Source organism: Lathamus discolor, chromosome 10, assembly GCF_037157495.1.
Source record: "Lathamus discolor isolate bLatDis1 chromosome 10, bLatDis1.hap1, whole genome shotgun sequence".
NCBI lineage: Eukaryota > Metazoa > Chordata > Aves > Psittaciformes > Psittacidae > Lathamus > Lathamus discolor.
In genome coordinates, this window is record NC_088893.1 from 8,671,987 (window position 1) to 8,689,245 (window position 17,259).

At 36.4% G+C, this 17,259-nt stretch overlaps 1 protein-coding gene across 3 annotated transcripts in view; it reads right to left on the reverse strand.

The window, feature by feature from the left end:
• The window catches only part of GABRA1 (gamma-aminobutyric acid type A receptor subunit alpha1), a 43,121-nt gene that overhangs the window by 12,359 nt on the left and 13,503 nt on the right, over positions 1–17,259 (reverse strand). For all 3 annotated transcript variants that reach the window (XM_065690256.1, XM_065690258.1, XM_065690257.1), the window contains exons 4-7: positions 14,663–14,730; positions 8,388–8,608; positions 6,673–6,755; positions 2,204–2,347 (exon numbers count right to left, since the gene is read on the reverse strand). In XM_065690256.1, the coding sequence (XP_065546328.1) occupies positions 2,204–2,347; positions 6,673–6,755; positions 8,388–8,608; positions 14,663–14,730 (516 nt within the window). The remainder of the gene's footprint in view (positions 1–2,203; positions 2,348–6,672; positions 6,756–8,387; positions 8,609–14,662; positions 14,731–17,259) is intronic.

Here is a 17,259-nt window from a genome sequence, read left to right on the forward strand (position 1 = left end):
ATTATCTTAAAATTGCCCCAAATGATGTAGATTCCTTTAATGATCCACAGAAGCAGCAGCACAAGAGCTTCATTTTCTTGCCTAATAGAGGTGCTGAGACTCTTAAGTGAAGATTGTTTTCAATTCCTTTTCTCTTTTTGTCAGGTGAGTCATCATCCATGACTCTGAAAGCATGGAGGGATTTCATAATTTTTATTACATATATCATATCTTAAAGCAGAGATGATCAGAGGACAAATTTTTGCTGGAGGATTCTGTTGAGACTAGCTGCTCACTTACCTGAATGAGGAGAAAAGTGGTTATTAACCACTTCCAATCCCCAGTACTATTTTGAAGAAGGCAAAGCATTTTCCTTTCCAAAGCAAATCAAGAAGAATTGTCTGCTGAGGCATTGAATTTGGAAACAATAAATATGTTTGCTGTATATTTTTATCATGTAGCAGCTAAAGAGGATTGCAAGTTTGGTAAAAAAAAATATTTAATGGTTTTCTGTTTTTTTGTTGTTTTTTTTGTTTTGTTTTGTTTTGTTTTGTTTTTTTTTTTTGTGATAACCATTATAGTTATTTCTTTGTAATGTTATTCTGCACCTAGCCATTAATGTTATTCTGCACCTAGCCAACAGCATCTTTATTTCAGCAACTATTAACTATAGTGTATTTAACTTTATGGATAGGCATAGTAAAGAGTTTTGTAGGTAGAAGAAGGAGGCAGATTTCAAACCTAGGAAATACTGTCAATAGAACTATTTATTTCTTAATAGAAATACAGGAAGAATTTTTACATTTATGTTTGCCTTCAGTTCTGTTTAAACATTTATCACCTGCCTTTCTTAACAATTTATAGGGTGCTTCTCATGTTACTATCCAATTACCTTGATCTATACCTGGTACTGCCTATTGAGATTAGGTATGTTCCCACGCTTACAAGTCTCTTGTGATCATCCTGCTGCCCTTATAATGCATGCAGCCAGCAGAGAATTGTCAATGAGTGCAGAAGCTGTGGCCAGGCCAAGAGATCTCCCCTTTTGCCTTTGCTTGTTGTCTGATCCATGCCTCTGTGCTCAGTAGTGGAAGCAGTGAATCTGCAGGAGCAGTTGTGTTGATACTGCCTTTGTGCCCTTAGTACTGCTATTCCACTTCTTTTATGATTGCATTAACTGAACAGAAGCTTCCAAGTAGTAAGCTGAATATTGGTCCACTAGAAACTTTTGTCTGTGAAAAATTCTGTTGGCTTAATAGAGAATATGAATATACTTTGGCAAACGAAATATAAAATTCAGACGTGAAACAGGATTCAGCTTGAAATTACTCACTTTTCCTTAAATGTTCATTGATTTTATGAATGACACATTAGAAGGTTTAATTTATGCAGGCGTAAGTGTACTTCTCTAGTTACAAAGTTGGATGCATTCAAAGCAATACAACTACTTCTAATGCAGTGCTTCTTTTGGTCCACTGAACAGTCAGTCTAGTCAACACTTTGAGCTCTTGTTCATGCCTTATGCTCAGTTTCTTACTGTATTTGGGTCTTCATGCCACTTCCAACTTATTAGGAAAACAAACCCCAAACAAAACATCTTAAACACTACAAAGTAAAAAGCAATGTGTTTTAGTCAGTTTTAAGGTTACAGGTATATAATACTATAAATGTTGGCCATATTTCTGTATCTCATTACTAGTTTTGGGGGTAAAGCTGGTGCTAGCATTAAGACATCTAAATCCTGTTTGAATGTTCCAGATGGTTTATTATTTGATGACATATTTTTTTCCACTCTCTAAATGCCTCCCTGAGAAACTATATGCTGGCTTTTAGCAACTTCACAGCCTCCAGGAATGTGATCCTTGAGGATTCATATTTTTATACAGTTATTTTTCTTTAAGCTTATATAGTAAGCAGACAATACAACAAAGATATGAGGATTGCTTCTTTATAATGTAAATTACTGTTTTTCTGGCTAGATCTGTCACTGTGGGAAGCTTTTTAATTGGTTAAATATTTTAACCACTAGATGAAAAAGGAGAATCCCATGATATGTTGTCTCTTCAAACTCATGGTTTCCTAATCTGAAGCACATATATTGCACTTTACCTCTCTCATTCTTTGGTCTTTGCATTTTTTCTCCTCCTTTAAATTATGTTTTGGCAGTTAAATATGACCCTTAAAAAAACAAAACCAAAAACAATCCTACAGCATTTTCACAGACCTGTACTGGACTGAACAATTCCAGAGTCCACAGTTTGTCCAAGGAGATCATATTGGTTCAATCGAGAGCCATCTTCAGCCACAACCACTGACCTTGCTGGTTCCCGTGTCCACTCATACACAACCTCTGCTCTCGTATAAGCATCTAATTTAAAAAAAAAATACATTGCATTTTAGCTTTGCACCTTCTGTTGCCATATAGCTTTATCAGAACAATGTTTTGAGCAGTTGTTTCGATATAGAATCTTCTTTAATTATCTGTAGAAACCCACAGCTACCTTACTGGAACTTTTTATCTAAGGGGAAATAAAACTGATTTTACAGGTCTATCCATACAATGATTAACTAAATAACTGTTGTAGGGCTGGATTAAGGTTTGTCCTCAATGGCATCAAAATCTTTCTCTTCCTTATATCATCTCTTCATTTGGTTATCTCCCCCTCACATTAACGCTGCTGTGTAACAGACATAGCAGACATTTCTGAGGCTGCCTAATCTCGAGTGAGGTGAAAGCACATTAATCTAATGTTTTTGCTTTGGTTGTTTCTGAAAAATGCTCACACTCAAGTTCACATTTATCTGAGACTAGAACAAAGCAACAGAGAACCACTGTGGATTCTGAAAACCTGAGTAGTCTAGTAGGTGATTCAGTAGCATCCTACATATGCTATCCAGGGTGGTTTGTGCTGTTATTTGTACGCTATTTATGTTATTTCAGCAATCAAACTATATATCAATATTTTTAATCTTGGTCCCATTGTAAAATTCTGCTGTCATTTTACGTAGTCTGAAGTCTGACACTCTTGCTATGAGCAGTTAGGGTGGGAGTTGTCTGCATAGAGGCATCTAGTGTCATTCTTCACACCTAAGGGTATCCAAGAAATGTATGGAACAGAATATGTGATTAGAACCTGCACAGAGCTTGCACCCACTAAAGTCAGCTGGAAAATGGGTGGGACATCTTAGGGTATCTAAAGTGATACTAGACTACTACCTAGAGGATTTTTCCCTTTTTTCAGTACTGGCAAGCAGGAAAGGAAAGGGAGGAATCTGATTCACTTGACTTCATTTGTGAGTTAGTAATTTTATCTTATCAATGTAAGAGATAACAGTAATTGAAGAGATAGTGTTGAATGGAGAGTGCTGGTAAATTAATTGCATGGCATTTGATCCTGCGTTAGTGAAACGGAAGTGTGCTTTTACCCTCAGACTTCATATTCCGCAAGCACTGTAACATATACATAGCTTTTTAGAATCAGTGGTAAATGCAAGTCTATGTCTTAAAAATAATGGCCACACCAATACAAGAATTGGGTTGCTAGTCTAGTCACATAAAGAGTGGCAATAATATTAATTTTGAGGCATTTTGCTTATTCTGGAGCATGAGAGTAGTTTGGAAAAAAAAAAAAGGGACTGATTAGCTAAGCTGCTGAGAGCCAATGGGTTGAGAAGGAAGGGAGTACACTCGTCAGTGCTGGAAATGAGTTTGCCCTACCCTGCACTTCCCAATTCAGTGCTCTGTTCAGCTTCCATCCTCAGCTTTCAACTCAGATATTACATAAGTAGCAGCACAGTCTTTTGCTGCTACCACTGCTGCTTTCCAGAGTGGCCTTAGTTTTAAACTGACAATCAGATTTTTGTGCTAAGAGGTGAGGAGAGCATCTGCCTTTCTGATTTTGTTTTGCCAACATGTGGCTTTTTGTTGTTCCAGAATCTCTTTAGCATTTGTCACATTGAATTTATACTAGAATAACCTCTAGCTTAAGCTGCTATTTTGGCAAATCACTTTAGCCTTGGAGCTGGGTCAAATATTTATCGGCCTCTACAGTATGGGCAGAGACCATAGGAGACATGCAGCTCCTTCAATATGAGGCTTTTCTGAATCCAGCTCCAATGTGATGAGTAACAGTGAAGGACATGGAAAACTCTTATCCAATTTAATCCAAAACAAACAGAGCTGGGCAAACACTACCCTGGGGAGCTACTAAGTGTAATATTGCAGTCTGTGCTTAGAGCATGGCTTTCATGACAATTAAATGTCTTTTCAGTATGTTTTTCAGTACGTTTTTCAGTACATTGAGATGATTATATTGAACTTCAGTTGTTTTACAGAAATGTCCCAGATGTATTTAATATGATTCCCACTGAAAAGTGGCAATTAAATGTAAGAACTGTTCTTTTTCTATGTACAACTGCAAGTCCCATTTTCATATCATTCTTGGGTCCAGCTATTTGTCACATGGAAGATATTTCTATTTAAATCAGTAGCTAATTATTGAGACAGCTATTCTATAATCTGATAGTTACGGTATATAACCTGATGAGAAGGAGGGGAAGGTCCAGCTTTAAGGTCCTGTTCTGGACAGTTAATTCCCATGCAGTGTTTTCAGTAAAGCCACGTTACAGAAGGAATTTCTCTTCATGAGGATCCAAGGTTAGAAACTCGCCTGCATTTAGTAGGGGAATGCTGTTTTGCTGAAAACTATTTGATTTTGTCTCGGACAGCTGACACGATAGCCAGCTAGTGATAAAAACAGAAAAATAATGAAGATAGCCTGTAAAATGTGACAGACTATGCCTGCACTCTGACCTTAGAATGCCAGTTTTTGCCTTGGACTTTAGTGTAAGAAATGGTCTTTCAATGAGAAATATCACTGATTTTTTTGTTAACGTTCATTTAAGAAAACTATGTATAATATAATAATAAAAAATATTTTGCAAGATAAAGAGGAAAACAATTTAGGTACAAAAGACATACAGATATACTTGCAAGTCTCTGCTATCTTGTTTTTATCTTATGGTGTGGTTCTGGAGTTGTATTCAGATCCTTATTATCCAGCCCTTTTCATTTATAATTTCTGCATCTCTTAATCATTTAATGGAATCAAGGTTCTAGTAATCTGGAAAACCATGCACTTTGTGAGCCAAGAGTATACTAATCTGGGACATAATGGGCCAGAAAGAAATAAAGGTAGGAAAAACATGGGGACTATTGTGCAGACTAGTGAGTGTCTGGTGTTTAGGCTGTGGCTCAATGGTGCACAGATGTGGTAGGTTTTATATTCAGTCTACAGAACTTCAGTCTAATAGTTCACATTTGTTCAAAAACTGTTGATGGTTTACTTTGCATTAGCAGGGTTTATGCAGGATTAGCCGTCTTCCCACCTCCAACATCCAGCATGTGCTCCCCATAAACACTATCATGGGCATTTCGAAAGAAATTCGATCCTGTGAGCACTCCAGATCTAACTGGGATCTTGGGTGCACAGATCTCCCGTTATTGAAGAAGAACCCGTTGCAGCTATTTGCCCTATTATTAGCCCGAGTAAGGCTTCCCCTTCACTCTCTTCTGTTTCAAAGGAGATTTCTGAAGATTTGTTGTAAGCGCTGTAAGAAAGCTTAAAGTTCAGGAGTAAATTATTGTCAGTGATACTCCAAGTGCGTATGAGCTTTTGTTCTTTACATCTTATCTAGGAGGCCAGTAGCTCTTTAAAGACCTAACATCAGTCCTTTCTCATGGTAAACATAGAGCCGTTCAGCTCATAATAAATTATCACCCTGTCTAGTACCATGTGAAGAATGAATTGGGTGTTTTGTTTGTTGACTTCTGAAATTGATCAAGCCACTAAGTACCCATTATGAGTGAAATGACCCATTTCTACTAGAAAAAAATAGCCATTGAGGAAACAATTTGTACACTATCACATCTTCCATACATTTTGTCTTCCTTGTTTGTGTAGAACCAACTACAGTGAAAGAGCTTTTGTTTGGGGTTTTTTTTTTTTTTGTTTGGTTTTATTTAGAGTTGGAGAGGGCTGTATTTAATTTTTTTTAAATATTATGCTTAGCTAAGTTTGACTGCATCAGTGTCAGGTTGGTCGCTGTTCAAATTAAAGTTCTGGGGGAAATTCTCAACTTACAGACAGCTTCGTCAATTATTACAATGATTTCAATTACATTATATTTTGTCCAGTATGTTCTCTGATCATAGGTTACAAATGTAACTAAATGCTGCAAGTATAGGACTCAGTTTGGAGATATGTGAAATATTTCACTTCAAGAAATGTTGCGTGATTGTAAAATGAGCATTTTATAATCTCAGGCAAAATTTTGTTCTAAATACGCCAATAAGGGAATTGTTTTCAATTAAACCAAATCAGTTATCCGTGGTCTGTATTTACTTTAACACTGATTTGGGGTCTTAACAAAATAAACCAACTATAAGATTACCAGTATTTTCTAAGCACCAAACTTTTCTAGATGTTTAGATCACTGCCGATTTTCTCTTTTGTGAGTGTCCAGGCATGACATTGGAGGATAATAAAGACATAGAAAAGGTTAATTATATCAACTATAAATATATACAAGAATAAAAATACACAAGATTAAAACCTTGAGGTTTTCTCAATTGCAAAATACTTTTGTAAACTGGCCTAAAAAGGGAGAAACCTCAATTTAAAATAAACTTACAGCTTCCAAATTTCAAGGGGCAAGCATGTACATCCATAGGAAAGTCTTCTAAATGCATTGGACATTCTGCTCTCACAGTCAATCTATAACGGATTAATGAGCAAAAGGACACATTTATTCTAGTTTCATAGAAATAGCAAATAGATTTCTATTAAGACACATAGAATAAGTATAACATAATATCTGTTATGTGATTAATTATCAACTAGAACGGGACCCAAATTGTCTAGCTGGGGGTGCCAATAGGCATGTGTGGACACAGCAGTGCAGCTGGGTCTGGCCCTCTACCACATTCACTGTACAGCAAAGACATGCCAGACTTGGCATGAGGATTAGAATCTATTAGCAACTGAACTTGGTTCCTTGTTGTCATCATTAAATTTGTGCACTCTGGATACTTGGACATTTACTGCAATCATTGCATTGTTATCAGCTTGGGTGCAAACATGTTTCTCAATAAAAGATTAAATAAACTATAAATAGTCACATACCACACATCAGCAAGGAATGAACAATAGTACTTGAATACTGGGCAGAAGATTGCTTCAAGGCATTTGCAAAGGTGAGCAAATAGAAATGGTTATGGTCAAAAAAGAGACATGTGAACCATGTGCTGCCAAGATAGTGTTCCTGTGAATTAAATCCTTATCAGTCAAGCATTTAGGAAGACAAGAAAAATTGACCTAGACTTGGGTAACTACCAGCCAAGCAGATTCTACTCTATCCTAGGCAGTCGTTAAAGATGTAGAATAAATTGAACGTATTTGACAGATTCCCAAAACCCTGGAGAGTTTGTTTTCTCCAAATACTTGTACTGCTTTTAAAAACATCTTAAAAATTGTTAAAAGAAAACTCAGTGTTCACCTATGTACTAAGCTATTTATCTTGACCTTAGTCAACAGAATCACTTTATGCCTTGTTTGATTCCATGGAGACATAAATGAGGGATGTGTAGCTCTGTAGAGACAGCATACCATTTTTTTTCATTGTTTCATTTGCAGTCTTTTAATCCAGAATGCTTCCATGACTGTGTATCATTGTTATTTCAAAAGGATTTAACTCCTCTGCTGAAAACTAGGTAGCCAAAGTTCAGTTATCCATGAAGAGAAACACATTTCCAGTAAAACTGGTGCCAGCACAGAAATAATTTTGTCTCCTAACCTTCCAAAAGCTTTAGTGAATTGTTTTTCCTGTTATGAACAGAATAAGAAATGTCTATTTTTAGATTATCATGCTCTGTATTCCCAAGCACAAGAAATATGAAGAATGGGCAATGAATTCTCTGTGCATCTGCTAGTTCTTAGAATCTGCTTTCTATAGGATCTAAAGATTAATACCCCTTGCATACCATCTAGTATTCTAGATTATATTAAATTTTCAGGCTTTATAATACTTTGCTAATGGAATCCTTGAAAGCAACTCCAAAGTAAGGTCCTTTGCAAACTGATGGATTCGCAATACTATAGGTACCTTTTCAAAATCATGCATTAAGACACATCCAGGCAGTGTAAAGGTAGCACAGCAGGAGGGAAAAAAAGCCATGCCAGCCTAAATGCCTCAGTTTGTCCATCATTCCGTGGCCTATTGTGAAAATAATTATGAAGCAGGAATCAAATAATGATCAAAAAGGAAACCTGTTACCTGTTTGGAAAATATGATGCTTTAACAAATTAAATTATGAAACTAAATGAAGGATATAATGTTTTAGGACTCACCTCATTGTGTATAGCAATGTCCCATCCTCTGTAATTCGTAATAGTTTATTTGGCATTGTCATGTTATGAGCCACAGACTTCTTTCCATTGTGGAAAAAGGTATCAGGTGTCCAGATTTTGCTGGCCATTAAGTTATTTAACCTCAGAACAGTCATAGGTCCTTTGAATTTTAGTCTCTCATCTTTCCAGCTTTGACGGAAAAATACATCTATAGTGTATTCCTACATCAATTCAGAAAAAAGGGAAGCACTTATGATGCCATATGTTGCAATATGAGAACTTGAAAAGTATATTCTTACTGTTTCCTAGAAGCAAGATGACTATTAAGGAAATCAGTAATTATCAGAACATTTCTTCTCTATATTACAATGTACCTGAAGCAGTTATTAAACAGTTACAGTATCATTACTGTGTTCAACAGAATAAAGGTTAGGGAGAACAGTATATCAAGTGAGACAAGAACATGAGATATAGTGGAAACAAAATAATTCATCCTTTTCTTACTTTTCCTTCACCTTCTAAAAAACTGTAATTTGAAGCTCTAGATATGCAGCCAGTATGCATAGCCCAGGAAGAATATGTCTCTCAGAATAAAACAAGCTTTGTGAGACAGGGTCTTCCTAGAGTCTTTTGTTCTGTTTCATTAGCATGAACATGTAGTCAACCTGCAAAAAGTCCACAGTTCACTTAGAATTATGTGGTCCAATTTATGAGATATTGAATGGCTCATTGGTCCAAATCACTGGACTACAGCTAGCGCAAGCTGATGACAGCTTTGGACCAAGAATTATAGCTGGTTATGCAAGGACTAGGTCAATGGGGAAGAGGTGCAGTGGCTTACTCAGTGTACGCAGGGTGAATCAAAATAACCAGCACTCACTGTGAAATGAAAGAATTATTAGTTACAAACCAACAGGAACAAAGTGAAGAGAGAGAAGATGGGAAGGAAAAGTATGTTGGAGTATTATACTATAAATACAGAGATACATGGAGCCAGGAGGGGGCTGGTCTCTGCTCCCAAGGAACAAGTGACAGGACAAGAGAAAATGGCCTCAAGCTGCATCAGGGGAGGTTTAGATGAAGCTGAGGAACAACTCCTTCCCCAAAAGGTGCTCAGGCATTGGAACAGGCTGCCCAGGGCAGTGCTGAAGTCACCGTCCCTGGAAGTGTCCACACACTGTATAGATGAGGCCCTCAGTGCCATGCGTTAGTGGTGGCCTTGGCAGTGCTGGGGTAAGGGTTGGACTGGATGATCTTAAAGGTCTTTTCCAACCTGGTTGATTCTGTGATTCTATACATGGGGTGAAAGGAGGGAAAACTCCTGTGGATTCAGTGTAGTATAATATTTTCCCTGGGAAAAATTCCATTCAGTCATGAAAGTTCAGTTTGGGATTACCCTGACCCTTCCAACATTAATGGTTATGCTATTGTGATAAACATAAAAAGTAGCTATCCAAACACTGTTCAAAATTACCCTGAATTATAATCTTTTGGCTGAGAAACTGAACTTTTTCTGAGATCTCCTGCCAATGGAGATGGCAAATCCTGAAATGAAGGAAATTCCTGTGTATGAAGGCACACACAGCTATAAGGACAAGGAATATGCTAGTAAATAGAAACATTCTGGAACTGGTATGCAAAATCTCTCTGTGACAGACTCTCTTAGACTTGTAATTTTTCTATTAGCAAATGGTAACACTCCATACAATACAAGCAAATGTGAGCTGTTTATTTCTTGTGTAACTATCAGCAAGTAAGAATGGTGGCTCTTACTGATGGTGTGTTTTTCGTAGTTTTAGGGCATGAAATAGCTAAATAAATTTCTTGTGGACTAGGAAATATTGTAGTTCCATGGGGTGTTCTTGATTTAGGTTTGTTTGAGTTTTGGAGTTGTTTTTTTTTTTCTTGTTGCTGTTTTGGTTTTTTTTTCTTTACATCCTGTATCTGTGAATCATTTGGGTGTATAGTTAATTGTATTTCCATTTTTTAAGTATGTGCTCAGTGAGCCCAGATGTGTTCAGCTCCAGTGACAGCAGTTGTGCACTTACAGCCTACTACTTGCTTCAAGAATTTCGCTGGGTCAAGGCTTTAGATTGAGCAGTGTGCAAAATCTTGTCTCAGGTGTGCAGCAGAGTAGCAGAGAAGGAGGTTCAAAAGGCAGTAGATGGCATTAAAATATTGGATTTTCTCCATATTTTACTATCTCCAAGGAAAATTTCCCCCTATACACATTGGGAAGGTAAAAGACATGCCCAGAAGGTGACATCATTTCAGCGTGCATGTAAACCATTCCCTTTTTATCTCTTTCAACTGCAAAGAAGAAGTTGAGTGGGAGGTGGTACAGGTTGAGAGAAAGGAGTCTGGTTCTTCACTTTATATGAACACAAGTTTCGTATGCTGGGAAAGAACATGGAGTCTGAGAGATCTGACAGCATAAGACAGAACTCAGCTAAAAAGTAGCTGACAGGTCATGTCTGGCACAGACTGAATCTTTCTCTGTCCCAGGCTGTTGCAGTATAGAGGATGAATTAATTTTGGCTGAGATTTCGCAGCTCCTTAGCTTTCACTACCCACTTCAATACATACAATAATTCTCCTCAAATGAATCCTGACAGACAGCTGATCTTTAAGATTAAGTCATTGGATACTTCAATTACGGCTTTCTTCTACAGGAAGGTGCCACACAGAACAAAGGAACAGAAGGATTTTTTCCAAGCCATGTACTATAGCAGTGGTCTATGTACAAATATATGAGCGTGGTGAAATTTAGGATAACTTCTCCACAGTAGAGACTCTTAATTCCTTAGTGTGCAGGTAAAGAAAGAAGATTCCTGTCTGCACTTTGGCAGTAACTTGAATGATATTAAATGGTTACAACACTTTGACTTAAATATTCTCTGATTTACTCATATAACATCTCTTCCCAGAAACTGTACAGGAATGTAGTAAGATAAAATTAAATTCCTGAGGAGCTTGCAGTACAGAAGCAGTGGGAATGAAGGTTTACTAGGAAAAAGAAAAAGTCTTTGTGAAAAAATGTTAATTTTAAAATGCTTCTTATCCCACATATTATACATCAAAAATTTCACAAAAGTGTGTCATGTGAGAACAGCCAGGTATCTGTTGATTACTCCAATCCACCATCTGAGAGAGCATGCCTGAAAACCTGCAAAGTTCTTCCAGGAAAAGATATTTTTAAAAGTGCTTTTTTCCTCTTTAACTTTATTCACAAGTTTAAGAACAAGCCAAGACATTCTCTTTATAGATTAACAGGTTATGTCTATGCTGCTCTTAAAAAAGTGTATTGAGAGTGGGTAGGAACACCATGTACTCCCTGATATATCAACCTACTATCTATATAGCTGCCTCATTGGGTTCTGCAAACAGATGGTCTCTAGGTATGCTGATGTCTCACTGTGGCTGTAGTTTCATAACACATGGTGTCAGCTGGAAAAGCTCATTGCCAGTTCCCAGCCATCAGTCCCAGGCTTAGACAGCAACGCATCGTTCCCCCAGTGTGCCAGTACAGCTGCGTGTGAGGCCTCTCTCTTACCAAATCCCACAGCCCAGGCTACGCTTTACTGTAAATCTGCTCACTGGAGCAAATTTGGGGTAGCCCTCAAGTGACGGTGTTGACAATCAACCTGTAGTATGCACAGAGAAATTTGCACTACATGTACACAAGAATTAATATAAACTTTATATTCTGCAAGTCCTTAATTTTATCTTTCTCTCTCTGCCTCTGATTTCACACTTATTTCCTTACGCAAAAGAGTTAGCATGAGTAGGCAGCACACACATTACTTTTTAGGAAACGTGAGTAGGAGTTTTATACTAAATACTCTTCTGTAATTCCTTAGTTTCCAAAGCACATGAACACCTGCCTGTATGTTTCTTGGTCGCACGCTATATTGAGAGAATGATGAATTCTTTCTCCTGTTTAACTGAGAAGCAGGAGCCATATGGTATGGGCTTCTAATTATTTTTTACAAATATTTTTGTAGGTAGTGATGGCTTATGGTACAGTAATTCAGCTACACTGAATAACAGTTGAAGTCAATGTTTTGGGTTTTGTTTTTTTTTTTAATATGCCTATTCGTATTTCTGAAAGTAGATTATTTTTGGCTTCAGTATTATATTCTTCCTTAAAACTCAAATCCCATACAAATAACAGTTTGTCCTAGGAATGATAAATTAGCTTTACCTTCTACTTACTAATTAAATCACCTGAAAATACAAAGTAGGAGTAGCTGCTGAAGTCTAAACATTACGTAGTCCCAAGTACTTCAGCAGGCCTATCAGTTACTCAAAACTTATGTCTACATGTAGGATGTCATCCATGTCCATTTGTTTATTAGACTGTTATTCGTTACTGGAGTTTTCTAGTAAAAATGATTCAGCAGAACAAACAATAGCTTAGCCAGCTGACTTACAGCAAACAACACCAATAAATATTAATACAGAGCACACATTCACCCACATATATTTATTACTCTTTTTTCATTGATCTCTCATAAACATCTGCATCCAGCCCAATACTTTAAATAACGTTAATATTCAGGAAATTAACAAGAGGTCCATCCTGAAAAGGCAAGTTTCTATAAAACTGCAGCAGCCTCAGATCACTTACAAACTACAGCTGCTACAGTTTGAATTCAAAGACTATTAAATTAAAGTTGAAAGATAAAAATTTGTCACAAGACTGTTTGAAATTTCCAGTTTGTCCAGTGGTGACTGGTTACCTGTTTTGACACAGAAATGGGAAAGCAAGATGAGGTGTTTTACCAAATACAAATAGTGTATATCAGATGTTTCTATCAGTCTTTAATCCAAGGAATGTGCCCTCTTTTAATGTAAAAATTAGAGTAATAAGAAGACATGGTAATTTCACAACATTATCATAGAACAAAAAAGCAGAAATCATTTATTTATTTATTTATTCTTCATGGTATATATACTGCTTAGACAGTATTGTATGTATGTGCTGAGAAGGCAAATCACCAATGCAGTTATTTCCCTGGATTACCCGCCTATTGTTAGTCTCAGCAGAATGACTGGTCAGAACTTTTGTGCTGCCGCTCAAGCTATTCTTTCTCATTTAAATATCATGCCATCAGTTACAATTATAAATATGACTGTAGTTTTAGAAATGCTATTTTCCAAGAAATCAGGAAAATGGTGTCTTTGCATAAATTTCATTCAGGAAAATAAACTACCTTGTAAAAGTTATTCTCTGTTATTCCATCCCTTAACATTGTTTTGAGTAGTCAGAGACTTGTAGTAACCTGGTATTTAAGGCCTGTCTACAGATTTTGTTTGAATTATACAACTGACAGTTTTGTGGTAAGGAACTTGTTTCCTTTCCTGTGATAATGTGTTGGGGGTTTGTTGGGGTTTTTTTGTTTTGTTTTGGGTTTGTGTTTTTTTCCCCTGTTTTTATTTTGGTGAATGTATTTAGCTAACTGTAGCCCGCTACAAGGTTGAACTGGTTTCTTTTCTTCATTTAAATTAATGAGGATGCTTTCAGCATTCATCCCAACACAGAATCCAGCAGATACTAGTGAATGCAGACCAGGCTTTCCCTGTCAATAGCAACCTATTTGTGAAGACCTCATTTATATGCAAAATATTAAGTACCTTATGCGTAATTTCACACAATTTTTAATATCTCTTAAGACCAGAGCTCACAACATCTTCATTCAGTGTTCTGAACTTCTCCATTCCCTGCAGTTATCTAGCAATTTGCTTTTAATATTTATTCCATGAAGAAGTGACACTAATTTTCTCATTAATCTTCTCTCTTTCAGCAGCCAAGATCTAGGAAAGTCACTTCCCATTGATCAGTAGCTTTTAATATAAAACTACAGGTTAGACTGTATGAATGTCACACTGTAGGCATAAGTGTTAATTGCATTTTAAGATGATGATCTTTCTCAGCAAATTGGATCAGTGATGTACCAGCAAGGACCTGAGCAATCATTCTCAGAAGAATGTGTATCCAAACCCTAATGCATTTCATAATATATTATGTAGCAAATAGAAGGTCTGTTAAAACACTTATTAAAGTCTATGAGGCTGCTAATTTCAGGGCACTTAAATGCAGCCACAACTAGCAGGAAACGTTGCATATAAAAGCTGACAGCACTTTGGAATCCAGGGTTTAATAAAGGCCCAGCCTTAAAAGGAGTAAAAAAGTTACATATAGATCATTCATCCTCCAAATTAAAAAGAAAAGACACAATGAATGCTGTAGAAATATATAGGCTATCACTTACCATATCATGGTCTGAAACAGGCCCAAAACTGGTGACGAAGATGTCAGTCTTCACTTCAGTTACACGCTCTGATGAAGCAGGAAATTAGGACAGTGAGTGCCTATCAACAGTCTTCATTAGATCTAACCACTACAAATTCTCACAATAAATAGAAAAATTATTGGCTTTCATTAGCCATTCTAAAATTGGTCTACAATACGTTCCTGGTAATTTATTGCTTCTCGATGTAATTTCACAGTCGGTATTGTCAGCAACAATCTTTTTATTGCAGTGGTTTTGAACACAGAACTTTTTGAGACATGGCTTGTGATGCCAAAGGGCAGCAGCCATAGCTCCGCCGTTGTGTAAATCTTTCCACTCTGACCATTAAATCTTCTTGTCTGTTAACATAAACAGTGCTATATATTTTACACAGTACTCAAAAGTCTCATTGGGTACTAAGCGTTTCTGGGGAAGCTGAATGAAGGTCTCTAATAACTAACCCTGGGCTTACGAATTTTGTCTTTTTTATTGAGATGCAGGAACATAGAAGAAAAAGAGAGATAATGCATTGAGGTGTGTAAAAACATACAGATATTTTATTGGGCATGAGTGAGAAATGACAGCGCTGCCCTTAACTGCAACAAAAAAAAGGAGTTAAAACTTTCCAAATAAATATCAGCTAAACTTATCTACTACAGTTTTTCACTTATGTATAAACATTACAGTTTGTAAATGATCAAGATTGTTTTTAAATTGATACAGGCATTAACAACAGTAAATTTCTCAAGCTACCCAATTTTTTTAATAGGCCTCAATGATAGGTTAGTGTAAATGATAATTCAGAAATCTAGAACATGTACATAACACAGATTATATGTGTAGACTATGCCATAAAGCTGGACTTCTCTGTGATTTCAAAGATATACATTTGTTCCATGGCACAATGCCCTTGTCCACTTCAGAAGGATATAATGATTTTAGTCGTCACAGATGCTGAGCCTGAGATACCTAAAATGGTGCTGATCTATTGTTAAAAGTCACTTTGAGAAACACAGGAGTTTAACCTCCCTCTTCCTCTTCTTTCCTCCCCCGCTACACGCACTTTGGAACATCCAGGTATTTTCTAGGCCACACATCACGAAATATTCACCCAGGATGGCATATATCAAAATCACTCTACTGATTTAAATATAGCCACAGGGAGTAACACCAACTGGAGGCATAAATTCAAACAGCTAACCCCATCAGCTTTCAGAATTTACAGTGATGTAGGTCTGAATGAATTTACTATAGAGCTGTACAAGCCAGCGTGGAGTTTTTAGTAGAAATTTGAAATATGGAAGGAGTGATACATTCTCAAATAACTTAAAAAAAAAAAAAAAAAATAGAGAGAGAAGTTTAGAATATTAGAAGTAATCCTAAAGAAAAAAGGCTTACAGAGAAGTACAGGTATAGTAAGCAAAAGTCATCAAGCAAAAATTTTTGTAAGATTAAGAAATGCATCTATGTAGCTATATAAATGCTATTTAAATATTTTAAAATAACTGAATTTAAAACCTAGTATAATACAACCTTCTGATTTCAGAAGTCTTTGGACTGCTAAAATATGATTTGTTCCATCTAACAAGAAACTTCTGACAGAAGTGAAATAAGGAATCAAGATTAAGCAGCCAGTAACAATATACATTTCTGTATCTGATGAAAAAGTTCTAATGAGAATCAGTGTTCTACAGTACACATGCAGGTTTTTTACTTTCATTAAAAAAAGTCTACAAATTCTAAATATGTATATGTAAGCAGTTTAATATAAGTGTTTGATATATATACGGTAAAATATCTCCTTTCATGAGACAGCAATAATCAAGATATAATATCAGATCTGATTCTACTGCCATTCTAGTAATGCACCGAATGGCAGATGTTTTCTGTTAGTAAGTTAATGCAAAAATTAGATGGTAGCAAAGTAATCTCCAGGAATCATTATAAAGGTTAAAGGATGAAGTTTCCGATGTGCTACACATAATCACAGAAAGTAAAATACTATACTGTGACTGAATCGCCTGATAATATTGTTTTTGTGCTTTATATCTGTGACTGAGATGTGCACAAAATACAGTGACTATTGACAAAAGCATTAGATAGGTAAAATTTCCTCCTTGGCTGACCAGTGAAATTAATGTGTGACCTTAGCATTGTTTGTAAGCTTTAGAGAAATTTAAGTAATCTCTTGACAGCTAATTGGCTCTGATCTTAAAGAAGTTCATAGTGAGAATTTAACCTTCTATTACTGGAAGAAGCATATGGCTGTCCAGAAATTGCTTGGCTTGGAAGAAAAGTATCCTCTCCTTCTGCCTATCACTTTAACAACAGTTCAAGAGGCTATGATCTTGTCTGAAACAGCTGGCAGAAAAAGGACATTGAGATTTCACAAGGTCCAGTAGAACATTGCTGAATGGATTCTTTTTAAGTTCCAGCTACTGAATCACCTTTTCTTTAGACCGAGAAACTAATAATATCATGAAACCTATTAACATTTTACATCATGAAAAGTGAAACTCAAATTACTTTTTTTAAAGACCTTTCATCCTGCCTGCCTGCCTCTCCATCTCCTTTCA